This window comes from Salvelinus sp. IW2-2015, linkage group LG15, assembly GCF_002910315.2.
Source record: "Salvelinus sp. IW2-2015 linkage group LG15, ASM291031v2, whole genome shotgun sequence".
Classification (NCBI taxonomy): Eukaryota; Metazoa; Chordata; class Actinopteri; order Salmoniformes; family Salmonidae; genus Salvelinus; species Salvelinus sp. IW2-2015.
The window spans coordinates 16,753,438-16,778,709 of NC_036855.1; the positions used below are offsets into that span (position 1 = coordinate 16,753,438).

Here is a 25,272-nt window from a genome sequence, read left to right on the forward strand (position 1 = left end):
CCACCTCCAATATCCAGCCCGCCACTAAACATCATGCATACACTCGTATTTCCTTAACTTTCCAACGAAGCCTCTTCAGTGTACGACCTATCAAACTGCTCTGAAGTTTAGCCAGAATGCTTGCTTATATGTGGTATAGTATGTGCACATACCATAATACAGGGATAAGAAATGCGTTGTACTCAGAATTGTCCCTTTATCTCAACTGTTATACCGATAAGATTGAAAGACTAGAAAACGGCCCTTTTCGTCCTAATGCTAGGTAGCAGAGGCAAGAGCAGCCGTTTTGTAATGGCAGTGWCAGCCAATCAGCTCCTTTGTTGTTCAACGGAACATTCCATAACGGCGGCAGTGGCTACTGCTAGCTAGCATGAGAATGAAAACAGCAGTTTACTTAAAAACTAGCTGTTGTTCAATCTCCTCAATGTTACAGTTGGTATAATGGGACAATTCGACATACAACTAATTTCTCATCCCTACATTGAGGTACGTTTCCCGAGCCACATCTCACACCGGCTCCGCTGTGTTTTAAATCTAAACAGGAAACCTGTTCAACCCCAGTGCAGCTGTAAGCAAGCGTATTGTCGGAATCTATTATGGCTACTCTAAAGTTATTTGCTACCTGATAACAAGGAACAGATAAATATTAAGAAAATCATTTTAATATGGAAATGGTATTTCGCATCATTTGTCAACAAAATAACAAACAAGCGGTATTATAGAAAGTTGAAAATAATTTTTAAAATTATCGCCTTTTCGGGAATATATTTCCTCTTCCCATCCCTCCACGTCCTCGACCCCTAGCAGCCACTGGGAGAGGAGACAAAGCAAATTGTTCATCAATCAACATACATTATTACAATAATCTGCTTCCATAATTTATGTAGCAAATCCAATAGGATACTAGCCTGGGCCTAGATCTATTTGTGCTCCTGCTAATGCCAACTCCATTGCTGTCATAGTCAAGCCAAACATGTTTGGCATCAGAATGACTGACAAAGAGTTGGCATGATGGCGCACGCAGGCCAGTTGGATTCAAAGAAGATCTGATTAGGGCCAGAATGTAATAAAATCTATACCTTGTGCTTTGAGAATGGCAGCTTTGCCTCTCCCAGCTCCAGCTCCCTGGTTCTTGTTCTTCATACTCTTTAGCATTGGTGCGTTCTTCAGCATGTCTGGTAGAATAAGGAATCGAATCTTGCTGCCTCGGATGTACACCTGCTCCAGCTGGGCTACACGGCCATCTCTGTGAGTCACTGTGATGTTGGCCATCTGGAGGGAACAGAATGTTGAATAAGAAATACAATATTAGGAAGGGAGGGGTTGGGAGTAGGTTGTGGAGGACTACTTTATGAGGGATTCAGGGAAAAGAGATGCTGATTTGTAAATCATAATATTAAAATATAGACTAGTAAGGAACTTAGAACTTAAGAGAACTTGATGCAACATGTTCAGAATGATACTTTCTATAAAATTGTAATTCATGTTAGGCATGAAATCAACTTTAAAGTTTGCGACGCATGTTATTACCTGGCAGTTCATGTTGTCCTCAGCTTCAATGAGTTTCCCCCGGTACACCTCCCCGGTGTTGGTCTCGCAGGTAACGATGTGGCCCTCAGCTTCATGAAGGACTTTGATTGGCACTCCAATGGACATCTTTCTGAGCACCACCACAAATACAGTAATGGTTTTGGTCAAATATAAAACAGTTACCTTCTGGTTGATGTTATTTGTCACAAAAAATCAGTAGTTAAACGTTAGTACCTAAAACAGGAAGAATGGAATTGGCTAGCTGGATGTTAGCTAGCAATGCTTGGTAGCTAACGATAACTATCTAACGTTAGCGCCGAATGATACGTACTGTAGCTAGCTCATTTCCGTGTGCACTGCTATAATGCTAATAGCTAGATAGATGATGATAACCGTAATATCTTACCGTTTAAATCCTTGCAAACAAGTTCGTGGAAATTATTCAGCTAGATAGCTAATAATTTTATTTAGGTCTAGTCTAGCGATGGGTGAATGGCAAAGATGTCCTGCTTGTTTGAAAGCTAGCCTCTCCAGCCCCGTGTATTTCCTGTTTGATTCATTCATAGCCATGGCAAAGATGTTTTATAACTAATAGCTCATTGTTCTATCTGTGGCGATGCAGGGTGAAAACTAGAGCGAGAACTGTGCGTGCTGCCACCTACTGATGTCCTGCCAACGGTGCAGTTTAGTTTACTAATAAAGCTTTTTTATTTTACAGACAACGCTCAATCCAATTTAACACCTTTTTTAATATTCCATCTATAGTATGAACAACAATTAAGCGACTCTAATAATGTGGGATACACTCTGTGACAGATGTTGTTCTTGTTCGCGACCAGGGTTATTTTGGTGGCAGTGTAGTTTCTGGATCCACTTTTAAGTGTGTGCGCGCGCTATTAACAACATTTGGGTGTGCGTGCGCCACTAGCTACCGGAAGTGAGTTTGACTCGCAATCCTCGTTCGTATCAATTATTTGAAGAAACCCAGCTAGCTATCTGAACAGAACTAGCTTAGCTATCAGTACAAGAAAACACTAAACAATTAACATGAACCCACTTTGAACGATCTAACAGTTAGTGGGAGAATTGACTATTAAGTCGACCAACCAAGATGTAAATAATGATATGTTCTAGAGTACACTGATTTGGTTGCTAGCGCCAGGCAGTGCTAGCCAACACCCTCATGAGGCAATCCAACTCCGGAGGATTAACTAGCTACCGACCGTAATCAAGTCTAACTAGTTGGTGATTTGCATCTAGTAGCAAAGAACAAACCAACAGAATGTCAGGTATGTGTGCTTTAGTTATCTAGAGAGTGTTTTTGAAATGTCACGTTTGGTAGTAGAACCCACCTAACTTAGCTAGCTAACCACAAATTMAATGTGAAGCAAAAGCATATTTTTTTATTTAACCTTTATTTAACGAGGCAACGCAATTAAGAACATATTATTATTTACAATGACGGCCAAACCCCCAACTAACCCGGACGACGCTGAGCCAATTGTGCGCCGTCCTAAGGGACTCCCGATCACGACCGGTTGTGTTACAGCCCGGGATCGAACCAGGGCATCCCATCCATCTCATGACATTGTCACATGTAAWTAACACTTGCTGTGTTTATCAATGTTGCTAAAGGAATGTCCAATCCATTAGAAAAACATTAGTTAGCTAGCTACAGTAGTTATTTACTTTTGTAAACATGATTTGTATTCATTTGGAGAAGCTTGCCACAACAGCAAGAAACGGACATATTATAGGCCGGGTGAGACCAGTAGCTAAGATTGTGTAATTCTTTCCATCAGCCTCATCACATCTTGTTTTTGACAGATGATGCTGTCCTGCTGAATGTACCCGTCATTCGGCAGCTGTACCACTGGGACTGTGGATTAGCCTGCTCCAGAATGGTTTTGAAGTAAGAGGACATTTCATCATATACTGCATACAGACATGGGTCTGCATTTTAACTACAGTGCATTGTGTAGCTGAAGACTTCATCATATACAATAATTTGGCAGGTACCTCCACCCTGTGAGTGATGAGGAGTTTCAGGGTGCTTGCTGGGAGTTGAAGCTGACGCAGAGTGTCTGGACAATTGACTTGGCCTACCTCATGTGCCAGCTGAGGGTCCGGCACCGCTTCTGCACTCAGACACTGGGTGTTGACAAGGGCTTCAGGAATCAGGTAATGAGTCAACACTTTGCAGGCCATCACAAGTACACTAGGTATAATGTAAGGTTAAGTACATTTAATCATCATATAGCCAACTATAACAAATGTCCTTAACTAATACGTACCTGAGAGACTTACCATGTTTATGTTTCTTTCATCTGTTTCCAGTCCTTCTACAAAAAGCATTTTGACACTGAGGAAGACCGAGTCAACGAACTCTTCCTAAAGGCTGAAAGCAAGGGTGTGGTGGTGAATAAATGGTTAGTTTGTGAAAAAATTGCACAGATAAAGAAAAAAGACAAATTGTTCCAAATCTACCAGCTTGTCTGGTTAGTAATAGTTTTTTTACAGACCTAGACAGAAAATAACTAAGAGATGCTAACTTTCTGCCTTTTTGAATGTCACCTGTAGCTCTGTGACAATTCAGGAAATCCAGGAACATATTGACCAGGGCCATGTGGCCATAGTGCTGGTCAATGCTGTGGTTCTGGTGTGTGAACTTTGCTCTTCGCCTGTCAAGTACTGCTGTTTCCTGCCTGTGGGCCAGAAGTGCTTCTGCAGGAAGCCAGAATACCAGGGTCACTTTGTGGTGGTGTGCGGCTTCAACCGGAGCACTGGCTGCATCTTCTACAACAACCCTGCCTACTCAGACCGTTAGTCCTCCCTCTATACATTTCCGACAGTAGACAGGGCCACTGACTTACTAGACCCATATATTCATTAAGTATAAGTGTGGAATTAATCACATTGTGTTTTTTGGCATTCCAAGTTCTAAATCTAAGTGCTTCTTAATAAATTGCACAATAACAGAACACCTGCAGCTGACTCTGTGCCCTGCATGGGGCTTTGCATGAACATGTAACCAGAGGGTGAAAAGTTGACCATGTTCTTGTCAGTAAGCACAGAGAGATTGAGTAAGAGTGAAAATATCACATTGACAGAAAGCCTTTGTGTGTTTTGCTTACAGGCGTGTGTTGCACCAGCATTAGTAACTTTGAAGAGGCTCGAATGAGCTACGGGACAGATGAGGATATTCTGTTCATCTTCAAGGAGAGCTGAATGGCTTAGGGACAATGAAGATGTAGATGTTCTCCACATCGCTATGGCGCCCCATCCTCACTATGATGACACACCAGTGGGTCTACAGGTCCCTGAACTGGGACTGCTGGTTCCAGCTCTAGCCCAGTGTTGTAGATGGTCCCGGGCTGTCCTCCAGTGCTAACTGACTGCTCACAGAACACACAACACCACTCCAACGTCACCACACACGCCTCACTTCACATAGCCCATGCTAGTCGTCAGTGTGTAAAGGAATAATCACTGAAGACATAAATAAAGTGTGGTTTTTAAGTTGGTTGGGGGACAAGTAGATAGATGAAATAGAATAAATGAATTTTTCCTGTGTCCCATTTTGTTTAGTTTTACTTCAGTTAGTTAATTCTACCAATTGACGTGTGAAATGGTGAGCAGTGCAAGACTTGAAATCCTATTCCTAATGCTGGGTGGAAAAAATAACATGACACTCAAGTTGATTCTGGACTTGGAGAGGAGGACAAAACAATGCACATACAAGGGCTTATGGCAACATGATGCTTTCTTTGGTTTTACCTGGTGTCATGCAAGTCTGATGGGCCATGTATTGCTACTTTCCTCCCCTTAGACTAGCCTTGTCTTATTTTATTAATAGTTATTTTGATACTGTTTGTTAAACTTCATGTATTATTTACTATTTTCTAATAACATGGAACAGAGGGAGAAATTGTTTTTGAAAGACTCAGGTAATTAATGTCCATAGAGTCTGATGTGTTGTATTACAATAGCAAACCCATGTTACAAATGTATTTTCTTTAATGCAATACACCTTGACCCATAGCCTGTTAATGGAACCAAATCTGCCTGGCAGGCCTAGGTGTCAGTCATCAGGACATCATGTTCAACCTCAGCCTGCTGCTTTGTACAGACGTTGCTTTTGTTATGTGAACCGATGATTACAGTCCATGTCAGTGTCATTCACATCAAGGAGATTATTACAGAGAATCAGTTATAGTTTCATCTGAAGGCAGTGGAGGCTGGTGGGAGAAGCTATAGGAGGACGGACCCATTGTAATGGCTGGCATGGAATTAATGGAACTGTATCAAACATGGAAACCACATGTTCGAATCCATTTCATTAATTCCATTCCAGCCATTACAATCAGCCTGATCCTCTTATAGCTCATCCCACCAGCCTCCACTGTCTGACGTTTTTTCCGTGTTGCACTACATGCCTCGATCTCCATGCTCTTTGAGTTTGGAAAAGGGAGAATGGAGACAAAGTGTGAAATACTCGGTACGAGGTAGATGGATGCCTTACAGGTTTTGCTTCAGTATATGACTTAACACTACCTTCCAAGTTTTAAAGGAATTATTAGATCATAAGATATTTTCTGTTGAAAATAGCAATCAAGTGGAGGCAACACACAGAATGACTTCATTATTCTCTTTCAACATTTATTTTTATATTTTGGTATCATGGATGATGTTATTGCACTTTGGTTTTTGTACCAGCCATAATTATGTATTATTTAATTTTCATTTTACCATGATAGCATATTTTCCCAATCTAAATGGGATGACAATGATTTATTCCTGCTTGTGTATTTTTGTTATGAACAAATGGAATGTGTTAAAATGGCTTTATTTTTATGAAATATACAATTCCATGTATGTACTGTACTCAATAAAATAATTTGAACACATTCTTTTGTTTAGCTTATGGCTGGCTTGTTTGGTCTGTTAATAATCTTGATAGCACTAATCATGTCTTCCTCAACATTGACTTCATGTCCTCTTATTGAGATAGCCTACTGTCTACAGTGCAGCACGTCTCTTCGTTTATGGGTACCTTCAGGTCATATCGATCTTCTACTCCTTGATAATGTTCGGCTTGAAGTCATGCTTGGTTGCCCTGGTGAGCTCCTCTGAATACTTCCCATACCTCCCAGTCATCTGCAGATATAGTAGTGCAAACTACTTATGCAAATTTAATATACCAGGGTTATGTTATCGCGTAACTGAACATGATACAGGTTAGACCAGACATTGATGTCTGTTAATGTTTCACAGGTAGACAACCTGCAACTTTTGCATGGGTCATGAGGTCTATGGATATGAATGTGCTGTGAGGCTAACGTTCAGCAACATGACACTTGTTAACATGTTGAGAAAACGTATGTGTTATGTCAACCTTTGCCATAATATTATGATGGATTCAGAGCTATCTGTCTTATAGAACTCAGAGGGTTTTCTTTAATGCAAGCTTCTCTAATGTCAAACATGTCAAGTGTGGTGTACCGCAGAGCAGCTCTCTAGGCCCTCTACTCTTTTCTATTTTTACCAATGACCTCCCACTGGCATTTAACAAAGCATGTATGTCCATGTAAGCTGATGATTCAACTATATACACATCAGCAACCACAGCTAATGAAGTCACTGAAACCCTTAACAAAGAGTTGTAGTCTGTTTTGGAATTGGTGGCCAGTAATAAACTGGTCCTGAACCTCTCTAAAACTAAGAACATTGTATTTGGTACAAATCATTCCTTAAGTTCTAGACATCAGCTGAATCTGGTATTGAATAGTGTGGCTGTTGAAAAAGTTGAGGAGACAAAATTACTTGGTGTTACCTTAGATTGTAAACAGTCATGGTCAAAACATATAGATTCAATGGTTGTAAAGATGGGGAGAGGTCTGTCCATAATAAAGAGATGCTCACACTCCACAAAACAAGTCCTGCAGGTTCTAGTTTGATATTATCTTGATTATTGTCCAGTATTACAGTATGGTCAAGTGCTGCAAAGAAAGACCTAGTTAAGCTGCAACTGGCCCAGAACAGAGCGGAACGTCTTGTTCTTCATTGTAATCAGACGGCTAATATTATGCCAGTCTCTCTTGGCTGAGAGTTGAGGAAAGACTAACTGCGTCACTTCTTGCTTTTATAAGAAACATTAATGTGTTGGAAATTCCAAATTGTTTGCATAGTCAACTTACACACAGCACTGACACACACACTTACACCACCAGACATGACACCAGGGGTCTTTCACAGTCCCCAGGTCCAGAACAAATTCAAGGAAACATACAGTATTATACAGAGCCATGAGTGCATGGAACTCCCTTCCATCTTATATAGCACAAGTGAACCTGGTTTAAAAAAACAAATAAAGCAACACCTTACGGCACAACGCCTCTCCCCATGTGACCTACTTGTTGTGTGTATGTACTGACATGTATGTGTAACTGATAGATGCACAAATTACACTACATGTTAATGTTTTTAAATGTATGTCAATTGTAAAGTCTTTTGTCTGTAATGTATTTTTCAGTATGTTTCAGACCACAGTAAAACTAGCTGTCGCCATCGGCATCGGCTAATGGGGATCCTAATAAATAAAAAATCTAATCAAATCTCAATCCATTCATACTGTACATGAACCAGTTGAGAGGGTGGTGGTGCCCATAGTAGATGTTCATAGCAATCTTTCCAAACTGGGTCTGAAACACTCTGTGGCCAGTGTCACCCTTCATGTAATTTGTGGACTGAGTTAGGGAGGGGGAAAAAAGTCCAAGCAAAGGTCTGTGCATATCTGCATCCAGTATAGTATATTTGCCATAAAAAAATGTTAGAGGTCAGCTAAACAGGGTTACATGTAAGGAAATATAGAAGAAAAAGACAAAAGAAGAAGGTTCAAATAAATTCTCATAAGCTCTACAAATCTAACGTATTCCTAAGGAAATGGTTGATACTGTAGGTGTCAGTGTAGGACAATGAACATGAGCAATGCACATGTCATGCATGCCTTGTCATCTGCATGAACATGCAGAATCCGTTGACCTGTAATAATAGGTTTAGTGGATGACATGACATGATTATTAACTTCTTGAAAATGAAACAACAGCCCGTTGTGTTCAGCAAGTAATGAGTATGTCTTCCTACTGTAGACCGACCATTGTGGGATGGGAGCTGGAAGAGTATAGTGTGTGTGTGTGTGTGTGTGTGTGTGTGTGTGTGTGTGTGTGTGTGTGTGTGTGTGTGGTTGGTTTGGTTTGTGTGTGTGTGTGTGTGTGTGTGTGTGTGTGTGTGTGTGGGTGTGTGTGTGTGTGTGTGTGTGTGTGTGTGTGTGTGTGTGTGTGTGTGTGTGTGTGTGTGTGTGTGTGTGTGTGTGTGTGTGTGTGTGTGTGTGTGTGTGTGTGTGTGTGTGTGTGTGTGTGTGTGTGTGTGTGTGTGTGTGTGTGTGTGTGTGTGTGTGTGTGTGTGTGTGTGTGTGTGTGTGTGTGTGTGTGTGTGTGTGTGTGTGTGTGTGTGTGTGTGTGTGTGTGTGTGTGTGTGTGTGTGTGTGTGTGCGCGTGACAGACACAAGCAACTTTAGAGTACAAAGTACAAAGATGGTTGGAACAGTCCTCCTGACAGCCCTAATTACAAATGTCTGTTCCTCACTCTGAGTATGGACATGCATCTAATGAGACAAGCACACAGGTAGATAAAAGAGATGGGGTCGTAAGCAGGGAACCTTTGTTGTGTTCAGGCCATACATTGCAGGGCTGCAGCTAGTGTAGAACATATATAGCAGAGTGGGGTTCTTAATAGGCCTTTTCCATGCATTCAAAGTGCACCCGCTACAATTAACACTCATTTATTTTTGTGAGGGGCGAGCTACAGGCTCTAAATTCAGCTTCCTGTTGGTTTACAGATTGGAATGCCAGAAACATGAGGAATTATTGTTTGATGAACAAATGGGACACTATTCAATTAATATGTACACAATGATCTGCTCGGGACTTGATGTACACATACACTACGGTTCAAAAGTTTGGGGTCACTTAGAAATGTCCTTGTTTCTAAAAGAAAAGCACATTTTTTGTCCATTAAAATAACATCAAATTGATCAGAAATACAGTGTAGACATTGTTAATGTTGTAAATGACTATTGTAGCTGGAAAAGGCTGATTTTTAATGGAATATCTACATAAGCGTACAGATGCCCATTATCAGCAACCATCACTCCTGTGTTCCAATGGCACGTTGTGTTAGCTAATCCAAGTTTATCGTTTTAAAAGGCTAATTGATCATTAGAAAACCCGTTTGCAATTATGTTAGCAGCTGAAAACTGTAGTGCTGATTAAAGAAGCAATAAAACTGTCCTTTAGACTAGTTGAGTATCTGGAGCATCAGCATTTGTCGGTTTGATTACAGGCTCAAAATGGCCAGAAGCAAAGAAATGTCTTCTGAAACTCATGTCTATTCTTGTTCTGAGAGATGGAGGCTATTCCATGCGAGAAATTGTCAAGAAACTGAAGATCTCGTACAACGCTGTGTACTACTCCCTTCACAGAACAGTGCTCTAACCAGAATAGAAAGAGGAGTGGGAGGCCCCGGTGCACAACTGAGCAAGAGGACAAGTACATTAGAGTGTCTAGTTTGAGAAACAAGACGCCTCACAAGTCCTCAACTGGCAGATTCATTAAATAGTACCCACATAACACCAGTCTCAACATCAACAGTGAAGAGGTGACTCCGGGATGCTGGCCTTCTAGACCACGTTGAAGTCTCCCACCCGGGGAATATGATTCTTCCTGGTTTTACCCAGGATGCTGCCTGAGTTGGAGACCTCTACTGCTGTTCCAAAGTACGTTGTGTACCTTTTCTCGCTACAAAATGAGCGATATCACTACGATGTTGTATTTCTTTGCCAGCTGAAGACAAAACAAGAGTAGAGTTTAAGACATTAGTCATCATACAAAGACAAAAGGCTGGAATTGCCCATCTCCATCAGCACAAACACACATGCACACACACACATGCAAACACAGAGACGTATGTGTGCGACAGCGCACAGCTACGTGCTGGAATGCTCATATCAGACTGGAGCTGTTTTTATGTTCTAGACCCCAAGCTGAGCATGAACTCCCACCACAAACATGTATTATTCACTATGCATGAATTAGATGGCAGCATGCAAACTACGCCAGAGTACAATCACTCTTTGTTTCTCAACAGCTGGGCCTACATTATGTTGTAGAATGTGCCTTGTAGCTAAACATAATGGAACATTATTTCACATGATAAATAATACACTAAGGAGCAATACCAATTTCTAATCTATACAATGGCATTATTTGACTACAGCTTCATATCTGTTAACCTTTTACTGCAAATCAGGGTCACACAGAGTGTTTCTTGGTAGTCAAATAAATCTACTTTGAAACAAAAGTATACACCTTACACACATGGTTATGGGCTTACAAAAAGAAGACACCTGGACCATGTTAGATATAGAGTTGAATGTATAACATTTTTAGTTTACAACTCAATATTACACTTTATATACATCACAGAAGACTGAAATATAACAACACTGTTTGATATAGAAACACAGGATTTTCGTCACAATTCATTCCACCCATGAGGCCACTAGGTCATTTGACTGCAGGGAATTTGTAAAACTACAGTTAAATTATGCATACTTACTACTACCCATACTATTAAATGGCTACTACTATGACTGTTCTCAGAGTATGAGTCACTAGCAGTATTGCATTGGATGTGGTTCATTCCTGTACCGTGGATGACCCTTGACCTCTAACCTCTTGGCAGAAGCGGGTAGTGTATCCACCTTATGCAGACTCTTTCCACATTTCTTTCGCCCGGGTACGGAAGGCAAAGGGAATACCTGTGATGGGGAACAAAGCAGGATCGTCTCTAAAAACTCAGAGCCGTAAAATTGAGGTACACACCAGAGAGCACTTAAACATAACTGTTCATATAAGTATATCTCTCAGAGGACAGAAAATATGCATACTATGCTCCAAAAATGTATCATGTGATCTGTCTTCACACAATGTGAAGCATTTGGATGAAAACCTCTGTGTATGCTTATTACTGTTGCACATAGTTGTGGGGATGGGGTCACCTCCCTGATGGAGCACTTGGGGGTGAGTTTGGTGGATTTCTACTATACTAGGACACTCTAAAGGGGCAAGAGGCCATAGGAATGCACTTCTCTTTCATCACATGTTCAACACATCATAATGTTGTTTAGGACCCCAAACAAATAGGATAACAGACTGTGTTTGGTGTGTTGCTGATGTCCCTATAACCAATTAAGGATAAATTAACCCTCTGCCGTATACCCAAATCCCAAATTTTATACCCAAATTTAACTGGCTGATCCAGTTAAAGTACAGTAAAGTGAACAAGCTCAATTTGTATCCTTATTCTCTGTAACAGATTGCACAAAGAAAATGTATGGAAAGCTCCAATAGGCTACCCCAGTAAAACAGATCTGTAATCTCACTCACTCCAGGCCTGCTGAAAGCAGACAATGTTGACCCCACACATGGCCGCCACATTGACCATCTCACCAATCCTTTTGTGGAGTGCTATTATCCGGGTAGAGGGCTGAACACCAGTGGAGGCTGCTGTGGGCAGGACGGCTCATAATGATGGCTGGAATGGAGTGTAATGGCTGGAATGGAGTGAATGGAATGGTGGCCTTCATTGATGAACACAGAGATCAGTCACCAAACCCCATGCATCTTCTCAACACTGCTCATAGCAAGGACTTCAAATTGCAATTGGGTAAATCCATTTAAATTCAATAACTTGACAGCACCCATTTTGATTTGAACAAAACGTTCCATACATATTTTCCAATTGTAGAAGGGCTCAGAAAGTGACTATTTGGACCTGAATGCCAAATCTTTCAAGAGAAAAAGGTGCTCAAAGTTGACCCATTTTGCATACCCCACTATACCATGAAACATCCACATCATCACTGGAAAAGATAAATGGTTGAGGTTAATATAATTTAAAAGTTTACAAACAGGGTTGTCAAAAATGTTATAATATGCAAATAAAAAATAGGTCATGTTTTAGCTTAGACCCTATTTTACATCATCTGAGGTTTATGTGTTGTGCCCGCCATCAGTTGAGACACAACATGCGCTTGAATACAGGGTGGTTCTATTCAATTTTAATGTTGTACCAGCTAAATTGCAGTGGTCTGAAGGGATAGGGTCTGTTCTATGAATTATATTTCTATGGTTGAAATGACACCCACCCTGTATTCAAGAGCATGTTGTGTCTCAACTGATGGCGGGCACAACACAAAAGCCTCAGATGTGAAATAGGATCTAAGCTACAACATATGTGAATATGAACCAAATCTGAGTTAACGTGTTTTTAGATAATTTACATTAAAGGTTTAAAATTTACATTTTTATTTAAAAGCATTTTTTTCAATAAATAATAAAATAGTGTGACAAAACTGTAAGCTTTAAAATTATATCGAACTCAACCGTTTATATTTTCCAGCGATGAAGACATGGATGTCTCATGGTATGTTTTAGCATTCAGGTCAAAAAAATCATTCTGACCACTTTTTCCATGGGTAAACATAAAACGTTTTGAGTAAATCAAAAGGGATGCTGTGAAAAAGTGATTGAATTTAAATGGATTTATTGTAACTTTACATGCACATATAACGAGAAGAAAGAGAGAGTGCCATAGATGCAAACAATATTGCAGCAGGCTTTGGTTGGTTAAGAGATTGAACCCAAGTAGTCATTACTCTCTAATCTGAACCAGGACAGGGGCATCAGTGGGCAGAACGATGCGGTTCTGAATGAGGACGTTTCTCGGGGGCCTGAGCTGCTCCGGAGACGCATCAAGCAAGTACCCCTGAAGCTCAAAGTCCCTCTCCAATGCAGCCTCCACTGCACATGCTGGGAGATCAAACTTCCTGCAAGAGATTGTCAAATGTGCTTTAAAGGTCAGCTAAACCTAATTATCCAGACAGAAGTGACTCTCATCTGGTTTCACAGACCCTCAGCAACACCTATATGAAATGCTGGTAAACCCTACAAACAAGTGCATCTGTGTGATTGTATTAATTGAGTAATTAACAAAATACTACACGATTTTGATTGAACCATCCCTTTATTTGGCCATTGCTGCCAGGTGGCACCAGCCTGCCAGGCAGATAGTGTGTGGATTGCTTAATGTCCATATATACTAAAGACTGAAAATTGCCCCCATGAAAGGTTCAATCATAGACATTAAAACCAGGGTTCAATACTGCCCCCATGACAGGGGTTGGTTGAAAGGACACCGTTTGATCGAAGTCCACTTGATTGTAAATAATTTACTCACTCTGCTGAACATCAAACTCCAAAGGAATGATTAAAAAGGAAAAATTGAGACATTAACATTTTCATATATTTTTCACTTTATAACAGCAGTGTCAATATGTGGCTAAACCTCATGGGTGAGTACATATTGTCCACATAGTTATGAAATGCAATCTACTGTATTTTCTATGGTCGCATAGCAACCTGGTCTCATAGCATTTCATATTATTCTGTACATGTATCTGAAACACTCCATTTAGTATGATATGTTATGTTTGGTATGGTATATATTTAGTCCCAGGATCCTTAGTTTAGCTCATCACTAAGCTAAGGACCCTGGGACTAAACACCTCCCTCTGCAACTGGATCCTGGACTTTGACGGGCCACCTCCAGGTGGTAAGGGGTAGGTAACAACACATCTGTCACACTAATCCTCAACACTGAAGCCCCTCAAGGGTGCGTGCTCAGTCCCCTCTTGTAGTCTCTGTTCACCCACGACTGCATGGCCAGGCACGACTCCAACACGTCATTAAGTTTGCAGACAGTGGTAGGCCTGCTCACTGACGAGACAACCTATAGGGAGGAAGTAAGAGACCTGGCCGGGTTGTGCCAGAATAACAACCTATCCCTCAACGTAATCAAGACTAAGGAGATGATTGTGGACTACAGGAAGAGGACCAAGCACGCCCCCATTCTCATCAACGGGGCTGCAGTGGAGCAGGTTGAAATCTTCAAGTTCCTTGGTGTCCACATCACCAACAAAATAACATGGTCCAAGCACACAAAGACAGTCATGAAGAGGGCACAACAAAGCCTATTCCCCCTCAAGAAACGAAAAAGATTTGGCATGGGTCCTCAGATTCTCAAAAGGTTCTAGAGCTGCAACATCGAGAGCATCCTGACTGGTTGCATCACTGCCTGGTACGGCAACTGCTCAGCCTCCGACCGCAAGGCACTACAGAGGGCAGTGCGTTTGGCCCAGTACATCACGGGCTAAGCTGCCTGCAATCCATGACCTCTATACCAGGCGGTGTCAGAGGAAGGCCCTAAAAATTGTCAAAGACTCCAGCCACCCCAGCCATAGACTGTTCTCTCTGCTACCGCATGGCAAGCAATACTGGAGCACCAAGACTAGGACCAAAAGGCTTCTTAACAGCTTTTACCCCCAAGCCATAAGCTTCCTGAACATCTAATCAAATGGCTACCCTGACTATTCATTGTGTCCGCCCCCCCCCCCAACCCCTCTTTTACGCTGCTGCTACTCTGTTTATCATTTCACTTTAACTAATCCTACATGTACATATTTCCTCAAATAGCCTGACTAACAGGTGCAAACGCACATTGACTCTGTACCGGTACCACCTGTATATAGCCTCGCTACTGTTATTTTTTTTCTTTACTTATTGTTTACCTAATACCTATTGTCACAAGCCGGCTCATAGCCTGTGACAAAAATGAGGGGACACGAACAGGTATAGGCCAATTAAAAGTGTTCTTTATTATAAACAAAACTATTAACTTTAAACTAAGAAAAAGGAATGAGGTGTGGAAGTATCATAATGTAAGGTGTATGTAAAGTGCATGGATGCGTGAATATGTGTGTGTGAACATGACTGAGTGAAAACTATGCAAAACTACAAAGGAACAAACAAAACATGATCATACCTGGAGGAGCAGAGAGAGAGAGAGAGGTGATTAGTGAAACAGTTTATAAATACCCTGAGCCCAGGTGACTCCAATCACTAACGACCCTCCTCTGCCTGCAGGAGGAACCGCCCCTGCACTGCAGAGGAGGAACCGCCCCTGCACTGCAGAGGAGGAGCCGTGACACTATTTTTTACTTAAAAAGTGCACTGTTGGTTAAGGGCTTGTAAGTAAGCATTTCACTGTAAGGTCTACTACACCTGTTGTATTCGGCGCATGTGACAAATAAACTTTGATTTGATTTTGTATGATATGTTACGAATTGCAAGTCGTACAATATGTTACGAATTGCAATTTGTAACATATGTCATGAATTTTCAAAATGTACAATATGTTACGAATTTGCAAAATGTTTGATATGTTACGAATTTGCAAAATGTATGATATGTTACAAATTCCAATTTGTTGTTGCTGTACATAGTACATGTTAGGGTTAGCTAACATGCTAAGTAGTTGCAAAGTAACTAAAAAGTAGTACTGTAAGTAGTTGCAAATGAGCTAAAATGCTAAAGTTTTCCATGATTGGATTCAAACACACAACCATTGGGTTGTTAGACGTTCACATTATACTCCCACCTAGTGCTTAATGGTAAATTGGGAGGTGCTGGAACAAAAAGTGAGCCCGAGAAACCTGGGCCTGAACACATAAAAAAATATAGATATATCCTTTTGCATACTGGCATAGAGCAGTAGAGTAACGGTGCTTGCAGAAGTTGCACAAATGAGGGAACACGTTTGTAGCCTAGGGTCCGGGAAAATGTGGGCCTTTTATAACCGCATTTCATGCATTTCTACATAATTTTAGATTACTGAAAAAATATTTGGTTTGGGGTCTTTGCGCATGCGCTTTTTGAGCCTTTTGGAGCGCATTCTTCTCTGTCAAAATTGTTGCTTCTACGTAAAATGACTGACAACACTGTCAGCAAATTCGATGTCTAGCCAGTCTCAACTAAGTGAAAAGCCACTAAAGCCACCAATGGGAATGCGAGACATTCTCAACTAACGGTATCCAACCACCGTCACCCGTTTGTCGTGTGGTGCAATCATGTTCGTACTTTGACTTTAGCCCCGGCCCCAAATCGAATTTTCAAAAACAAACGGCGGCCATGACGCTTTCCCCGCGTTGGATCATTGTTTACATCACACAGAGAGTGTTACATCGTTTTATAAGATGGCATGAAAACGATTGTAATGTTTTTGCTACATTTGTGAATTTGTAAAAATGGAAAGCGAATTGTAAACATTATTATACAGTGCAATCTCATTGTAAATAAGAATTTGTTCTTAACTTACTTGCCTGGTTAAATTAAGGTTAAATACAAATAAATAAAATACATATCTGGTGTCATCTACCTATGATGCACGTAGCATTTACCGGCACCGGTAAATCATATTTTTACAATCGTAGCTATTTTAATGCATACTTGCGCTTAAATTTGTGTTTTTTGTATGGAATAAGACGCCTGTTAAGTTGTGAGAAAGTAGCATGCTACAGTAGTTTATTTTCGGTTCCAGTGTATGGCACAGTTTTATGTAGTAGTATCAGTCATGTATTAGCTAATACATGTATTTTGTTAGCTAGTTTAATGGTGTAAAAATCGTGATATTTCCCTTGCATTTCAATCTACACATGCATATGGGTCTGCAATGTTAGGTAGGCTATTTAATTCCCTTGACATTCTGCAAGCATGAATACTTTACCAAAATGGAAGATATGCATTGTGTTAATCTTACTATTGTCCATGTAGATTTTTTTATTACATTTTTTAAAAATTGAACCTTTTTTTTAAACTAGGCAAGTCAGTTAAGAACAAATTCTTAGATCTGACATGCGTTAAATTTTACACAACTTTACACGCATGCTTTCCATAAATGCAATGTGTGCTTTGCACAGATGAAAACCCTTCCATGATGACACTCTTCCTGTATCTGTCATATAGGCCAATGGATTCTTTGTTCTATAGCTACATAACTAAATCTAGTAGCTGTCACTTACCATCCATGCTGCTGCTTGGCTATAGATTTGCTCTCATGGTGCTGAGAATGCTTAGTACTGTAGCTGTCACTTATATATTCTCTGTATGTATTATGTATGAACCCTTGGACGTACAGGTACCTCCAGCATGCCCTCCTGCCTCACGTTTGGCCCCTGTCCCTCGTGATCTACCTCAGGTCCTCTTGTATCCACCCCATTCTTCTGTCTGTGCCTTGGTAGGGCGAAGACCAGCAGAAGAGGGTGATGTCCTTCCTGCCTCGATGGCATGCCTCAGGAAGTGCTGAGGTGATTTTTTCTATAATAAATTAGCTTAGAAATAGTAATTTAATATTTGCTAATGTTTGGATAACTATTAGTAGTTTAAATCTCTCTCTCCCTTAAATACAGCTGGTGATTCCGGAGAGCTGGCAGGCAACTCTCAACAGGAAGCAGCAGCAGTGGATTGACCGGACGCTGTTTACCAATAGCTGCCTACGGAGCTCACAGTTCATCACTGTCCTTGCCCCTGTGGGCAAAAACCAGAAGAGGGTGATGTCCTTCTTGCCTCCAAGGCCTGCCTCAGAAAGTTCTGGGATGAGTTTTTCTATAATAAATGAGAAGCTTAGAAATGGTAATTGAATAGTTGCTAATATTGGGTCAACTATTAGTAGTATAACACTCGCTCCCTCAGCGCTTGCGGGCAACTCTCAACAAGCATCAGCAGCGGTGGATTGGCCGGACGCTGTTTACCAGGAGCAGCATGGGGAGTTCATAATTCATCACTGACTTGCTTGAAAGACACCAGACTAACGTCGGTCCAGTGTGAGCTGGCAGCCAGCAGTGGATTGGCCGGACGCTGTGTACCATCTCCCCGATCCCCTTCTTTGCATGTCCTCTGTTCTGGATGCCCCTTTGTATGTGGGCATTTAAGCTGACATGCCCCCAGCCTGGGTGAGGGCACAATTCATCACAGACTTGCTTGAGACACCAGACTAACGGCGGTCCAGTGTTTGCTTGTCTAACCCATGCTGAGTCTAACCCATGCTGTGTAACATTTTGTAACTAATCAGCATTTCACTCAAATGTGTGGCATGCATATGCAATGCTTAAAATTATCTACTACAAAGGGACAGTTATACAGACACTCCTGTTATGTCTATGGCCTCTAACTTCGAAATGTTAATTGTGAACTGAAAATAACTATGTTTTAAGTTCTGCTGAGGGGAAGATTGTAGAACAGTGGCTGGCGGAAGTGAGATACGCTGAGGGGCGAGGTGCTGAAGGAAACTGAGACACTTGTAGGGTGGTCGTGAAACAATCCTTTTGTATATACACTGAACAAAAAATATAAACGCAGCATGTAAAGTGTTGGTCCCATGTTTCATGAGCTGAAATAAAAAATCCCAGAAATGTTCCATACATATAAAAACATATTTCTCTCAAAATTTGTGCACAAATGTGTTTACATCCATTTTAGTGAGCATTTCTCCTTTGCCAAAATAATCCAGCCACCTGACTGGTGTGGCATATCAAGAAGCTGATGAGTATTTCTGTCGGTAATAAAAGCCCTTTTGTGGGGTAAAAACTCATTATGATTGGCTGTGCCTGGCTCCCCAGTGGGTCCCACCCATGGCTGCACCCCTGTCAAGTCGTGAAATCTATAGATTAGGGCCTGATGAATTTATTTAATTGACTGATTTCCTGATATGAACTGTAACTCAGTAAAATCTTTGAAATTGTTGTATGTTGTGTTTAGATTTTTGTTCAGTATAGTTCACAGTTCAACTTGTTCCCCTCTACCAAGACAGTGTAGAGGCTTGTGTGTTTGGAGGACCCTCTGAGCTATATTGTCTATAGCCTATGACTACAGGCAGGAGCTCCCATGACAAACTGGTCTGAGGTGAGTCACCAGCCTGACATCGGTTCTTTTTTCAATGTGGGTCTAACCAATGCTAACAATTATTTATTCCAAAGGAACAGACATTTGGACATTGCTGAAATGTGTTTTAAGTTTGACATTTGTTAGTAATTTGTAGTTCACTCAAATGTGGGGTGTGAATATAAGCATTGCTTACAATTGTCTTCTACAAAGGGACAGTTATACAGACTCTCCTCTCTATGGTCCCCTCTTCAAAACTTCAAAATATTAATTAATTGTTTTAAGTGCAAAATATATGAGTACAAGAGGCACGGTAAAGGTTTATTTTACTTTATTATATATTCAAAATGGAAAAGGGATATGTTTAAAGAATATGTAAAAAATACCCTCTAAATCAAAATATATACATATAAGAATTTGTGTGAGGCAGGGGCAAAAGGGAGGGGGTGGGAAAGGGATATATCGACAATGTATGAAATTGAAATATGTACTGTAAAAAAAAGTCATGAGTTGAGTAGAATACAATGACATCCTATTTTTGTCTACTACAAAGGGACGGTTTCACCTTTAACTTGTATGTATTGTAATTTAGTCCGTCTTCTATCACCTTAACTTGCACAGTAGGTATACAGGTGACATACAGACAGTGGAGCAATTGTGCTGTGATTGTTTGGGGCACACGTTATCCTGTAATTTCTTTCACTGTGTTGTTTTCCACATTTTGTACAGATGTGGCGTCTGGTGTGAGCTAATGTTCAATGTCCCCTCCTGTGAAAATATGCAGTATTATTTATCTTTGCAGACTTTAATGAATTGTTTTTTAATTAATTACATTTGTATCCAGTTTTCAATCAGACAGCAACTGTTACTAATTTAGTCACCTATTGGACACCATAATGCAAAACTATTTAAAACAATATAGCTTCAAGCAGCCATGCCCGGGGTTCAAGCTTAATCTACATTTATTTTGTAATTGACAGCTTAATCTACATTTATTTTTTAATGAACAGTTCCTAGGACTGTGTAAGGACAACATAGTATATGGTTACTTAGTTATGCATTGTTCAAATTTAGAGGGGTGTGTTTTTGCTTATTGTCCCCCGCATACACTTTCTTCTTATTTGTCAAAACCCCCCTTTAGCACCCCTTCCTCAACAGAGAAGATTGAGCAGGTTCTTACAGGCAGATTATTCTTCTCTTTTCAGCAGGAGCCATTTACTTTCCAATTTGTGTTTTCCAGTGATTGTATTTGAAATACTGGGAAAGGCCTGTTTTAGCTACGTTCTGTTCACTGAACGATTTTCTGCACGTTCCCAGCTGTACGCGATTGTGATTGGGCTACACAAAATCTACAGCTAGGCAAAAAAAAAATAATAATATTAATTCTCTGTGGCTAAATTATAGGCCTACTCCTGGAGAAGTCTTCTGAATTATTTCACTTCTTTTTGAACAGGCAGCAGTAATTCTATAACTTTGGCAAAAGTGTTTAAATGTATCAGGGGTGCTGGGGTACATATAAGGAAATAAATTATGAACTGTAATGCTGGAGAGATGAGAGTTGCAGGCTCATGTTCATCAGAGCAGAGAGAGGGACAGAGATCATAAAAAGTTCTGCGAGAGATACAGGCGTGCTTCTCTCTCTCACCATAGCAAAGGACACAAGTTGGTCTATAGGCTACATGTTTCGCAAACAAAGAACCCGGGCCGGCCCGACACAAATCAATTCGTAGAATATCAGGCACTTTTTCACATTACGTTTTTAAGGGGCAGGACAGTGACAATTATTTTTTATGGCAATAGAGATACCAGATCTTGACAAATGGGTTTGCGGAACGAAACAGTGCAAAACGGAGAGGTGCAGGATCCTGTTCTGCCAGGATCTGTCTCAAATTATGCACTGCGCTCACCCATCCACCCCGACCAACCACTCTCCTTTCATTTTTGCCTTAAGTAACCTTCTGTCTCATGTAACCGTACCAAACTTTACATATCATACTAATTTGCATGCCCCGGATTTACTTTTACTATGTTACGTCTAGTCTATGAGACCAGGCTCAGCATACAGACAAGGAGACTTCTGCAGCCTGATAGGGCCGAGCGCAGAATTCAACAACAACTCACTTGGTTTCTTTTCCAAACAAGATTCGTTTCACTTCTTTCAATTCCTCATCTGGAATATGTGTCTCCAGTGTCTTCTCCAAAGATTCAAACTCAGACCCCGACATTGTGAGGCTCCTTCTGTACAATTTCCACTGTCCAAGCCTTGTGCTTCTGTTAGTGAACCCGATAGCCCAGTAAGCCCACCCCGTCGTCTATTGGGCAAAATAAACAGTCATATATTTACTTTTGCTGCGGTTATGCAACCTGTCCGATTCTATCACGTTTCTCTGTCATATATCATCATGAGTCATGCTTTACACTGACTACAGTTAGGAAGTCTATGACAGGTCAGGTACAGTATAGACAAAGCTTGTATTGTATAGAAAACTATGTGGTATAAGACTAGGCACTGTATCTACAAATATATATGCTACCTTTACTAGTTGTTCAACAATTGTTGTATTTTATTTTAACTTCATTCATTGTTGTGAAAACATGGATAAGTAGATTTATGCATTTAATAAGTGGTCCATATAGCCTAATTCTCACAAATAGTACTATATGAGTACAAAACGTTTCTGGGCCTATACCAGCCTCTAGTATGCACAGCAGACATGTAACATTCTTACATTACCAGTTGGGATATGTTGGAATGTTAATTTATCAACCTAAATGTACCTTTGTTTAAAAAAATCGGAGTGAAGAGAACCACAGCACCAACACATTTACTGTATTAGTATGTGGATCACATCATTTTATTCATGCATGTCCATCACCATAATTTTCACCTTTCCTCRTCTCCTCTCATCATAGTCAAAGTTTTCCAGAATGTCTCTTCTTGTTTCCAGCGGTGGTCTTGCTCCAGGTCTGGTTAACAGAGCCTTTCCTTGACGGACCACCCTTTCTGTCCCGCTCCTTACAGGGGTTGGACAGCTTCTTTAGGACCTCTGAGGTAGAAAAATTATACAAAAGTAACAAGGGTGCAGACAGTACATACAAACATACATATTAGCCACCCCTTTTCATAAAGTCTTAAATCAGACTTGATGTGGGTTTGCTCAAGGCAAGTGCGGTGCACATGTACAGTAACTAGGCAAGAGAGTCATATTACAGGTACAACTCCAGTCTGTACCTTTAGGAAGCCGCAAAGAACCACTTCAGATCATGCGCAGCTCCAACTGAATAGACTCATGCAGTGGTTTCAGTGGTGCACATTTACCTGTGCTGTGGATGAACGTGTTTTTGGCATTACCTACTAACTCAGGATGGCTCTTGTCCAGGTCATTTAAGAGTGGCACATACTTCTGCCCTTCAGTCCTGTCACCTTCTAGGGGAAAAATATGAAGTGAATTAAAGTTAATCAGTTTCATTACTGTAAAATATCTTTAGTAATAATAACATTTATTGCAGCCATGTTAACAACCTATCTATAACATATTAGTAGGCATAGTAATAGTGTTGGGCAAGCAATGTGAGAAACCAATCTTTGATCCCATGGGATTTTTAATATGGACATGTGAAGCCTAGTGCCTTTTATCATATTTTGAGAGACTCACTGCAGATGCGTATGAGAACGTAGCTGTGCCTCTTCTTCATCAGACTGCTGGCCTGCTCCATGCTCTCCTCCTTGTCACTCAGGTTCACCAGCTCCCCTGTCCTGTCCATCAGGTCCACACAGTCTGCAGAGTACATCTTCAACGTGACCTTTACACTGGGCTCTCTCGGTCTATTACATATTCACTTATGACATTTACTCAGTCAGGAAACAATCTGGCAGAGATACCATATCAACTCAGCAGAAAAAGAAACGTCCTCTCACTGTCAACTGCGTTTATTTTCAGCAAACTTAACATGTGTAAATATTTGTATGAACATAACAATATTCAACAACTGAGACATAAACTGAACAAGTCCCACAGACATGTGACTAACAGAAATTGAATAACGTGTCTCTGAACAAAGGGCGGGGGGGTGGCAAAATCAAAAGTAGCAGTCAGTATCTGGTGTAACAGTCAGTACCAGCTGCATTAAGTACTGCAGTGCATCTCCTCCTCATGGACTGCACCAGATTGCCTGCAATGACAACAAGCTCAGTCCGAGGATGCTGTGACACACCGCCCCAGACCATGACAGACCCTCCACCTCCAAATCGATCCCGCTCCAGAGTACAGGCCTTGGTGTAACGCTCATTCCTTCGACGATAAACATGAATCCGATCATCACCCCTGGTGAGACAAAACCGCGACTCGTCAGTGAAGAGCACTTTTTGCCAGTCCTGTCTAGTCCAGCGACGGTGGGTTTGTACCCATAGGCAACGTTGTTGCCGGTGATGTCTGGTGAGGACCTGCCTTACAACAGGCCTACAAGCCCTCAGTCCAGCCTCTCTCAGTCTATTGCGGACAGTCTGAGCACCGATGGAGGGATTGTGCGTTCCTGGTGTAACTCGGGCAGTTGTTGTTGCCATCCTGTACCTGTCCCACAGGTGTGATGTCCGGATGTACGGATCCTGTGCAGGTGTTGTTACACGTGGTCTGCCACTGCGAGGACGATTAGCTGTCCGTTCTGTCTCCCTGTAGGTAGCGCTGTTTTGGGTGTCTCACAGTACGGACATTGCAATTTATTGCCCTGGCCACATCTGCAGTCCTCATGCCTCCAAGCAGCATGCCTAAGGCACGTTCACGCAGATGAGCAGGGACCCTGGGTATCTTTCTTTTGGTGTTTTTCAGAGTCAGTAGAAAGGCCTCTTTATTGTCCTAAGTTTTCATAACTGTGACCTGAATTGCCTACCGTCTGTAAGCTGTTAGTGTCTTAATGACCGTTCCACAGGTGCATGTTCATTAATTGTTTATGGTTCATTGAACAAGCATGGGAAACAGTGTTTAAACCCTTTACAATGAAGATCTGTGAAGTTATTTGGAATTTTACGAATTATGTTTGAAAGACAGGTTCCTGAAAAAGGGCCGTTTATTTTTTTGCTGAGTTTACATTAAACCTCACACTGCAATGTACTGTTTAATGTATATCCAGTACTGTTTGTATCACTCTTTTATACTGTAACCACACTATCAGGTTGAATTAGGAATGTGATATTTGATGAAACACATCAGAAGTTCAACTGTAAATGATTCTTCTCTATGGGAGAAGTACAGGACAGTACCTTGAGGATCCAGATCACACCTCTCCTTCAAACTGTGGATGAAGTTTATCATCCTGCAGTTCAGGTTAAACAGTTCTGTTTGGGCCTCTTTCAAAGTAATAAAAGAGAAGTATTTTTGTACATATCCTCTATCTATAACCCCATACTTCATTAAAGTAACCTGATTGTCACATCTAAATCCCCACCAATGATTTTCTAAAAGGTTTTATTCTCATATGATCTGTTAATATCAACAAAGCTCTCCATTACCGTATGTCATACATTTCATTATAGGTCAGCTGGTGACCTCCACAGAGATGATGGAATTATGCCCAATCAAATCATGATGATGATATAGCGCCATCTTTTACTTACCTCCAAACTGCACTGTGACAAACATTTCACCTTCTCTCTATACAAAATGCTTCAGACCAGACCTCTATAGCCCCCTCCTGTAATGTCGCTACAAGCAGCTGAAGCACTTGCCTCTTCCATATAGCCAAAAGAAGTAATGAGTTTGGGCTAAGCACACAATGCCACAATAGGGGGTGTTAAATCAATGTTGTTGACTACAATCACACTTAGTGACAAAGCTTTGGCACTGAGGGAGAG

General features: G+C 41.0%; 3 protein-coding genes and 1 pseudogene across 5 annotated transcripts; 1 reads left to right on the forward strand and 3 right to left on the reverse strand.

The window, feature by feature from the left end:
- Positions 1-642: 642 nt before the first annotated feature.
- On the reverse strand, positions 643-2,084 carry LOC111974490 (small nuclear ribonucleoprotein Sm D3). 2 transcript variants are annotated; one of them, XM_024002198.1, is made up of 4 exons: positions 1,937-2,084; positions 1,531-1,656; positions 1,080-1,272; positions 643-810 (listed from the first exon to the last, which is right to left on the reverse strand). In XM_024002198.1, exons 2-4 carry the CDS (start codon positions 1,654-1,656, stop codon positions 746-748), a joined length of 384 nt encoding a protein of 127 aa, XP_023857966.1. In that variant the 5' UTR covers positions 1,937-2,084; the 3' UTR covers positions 643-745. The 2 variants fall into 2 exon arrangements, with proteins under 2 accessions (XP_023857966.1, XP_023857965.1); XM_024002197.1 differs by having other exon boundaries at positions 1,531-1,660; positions 1,937-2,083.
- LOC111974489 (protein GUCD1) lies at positions 1,600-6,437 on the forward strand. 2 transcript variants are annotated; one of them, XM_024002195.2, is made up of 6 exons: positions 1,600-1,681; positions 3,358-3,442; positions 3,546-3,711; positions 3,868-3,959; positions 4,111-4,352; positions 4,667-6,437. In XM_024002195.2, exons 1-6 carry the CDS (start codon positions 1,624-1,626, stop codon positions 4,756-4,758), a joined length of 735 nt encoding a protein of 244 aa, XP_023857963.1. In that variant the 5' UTR covers positions 1,600-1,623; the 3' UTR covers positions 4,759-6,437. The 2 variants fall into 2 exon arrangements, with proteins under 2 accessions (XP_023857963.1, XP_023857964.1); XM_024002196.2 differs by lacking the exon at positions 1,600-1,681 and adding an exon at positions 2,457-2,819.
- A 1,698-nt stretch (positions 6,438-8,135) lies between these two features.
- On the reverse strand, positions 8,136-21,649 carry LOC111973997 (beta-ureidopropionase-like; annotated as a pseudogene).
- Positions 15,342-25,060, reverse strand: LOC139022616 (uncharacterized protein C22orf15-like). Its single transcript, XM_070446978.1, has 5 exons — positions 25,036-25,060; positions 24,682-24,768; positions 23,081-23,203; positions 22,777-22,851; positions 15,342-22,471 (listed from the first exon to the last, which is right to left on the reverse strand). The coding sequence occupies exons 1-5, from the start codon at positions 25,058-25,060 to the stop codon at positions 22,338-22,340; spliced, it is 444 nt and encodes a 147-aa protein (XP_070303079.1). The 3' UTR covers positions 15,342-22,337.
- Positions 25,061-25,272: the final 212 nt, after the last annotated feature.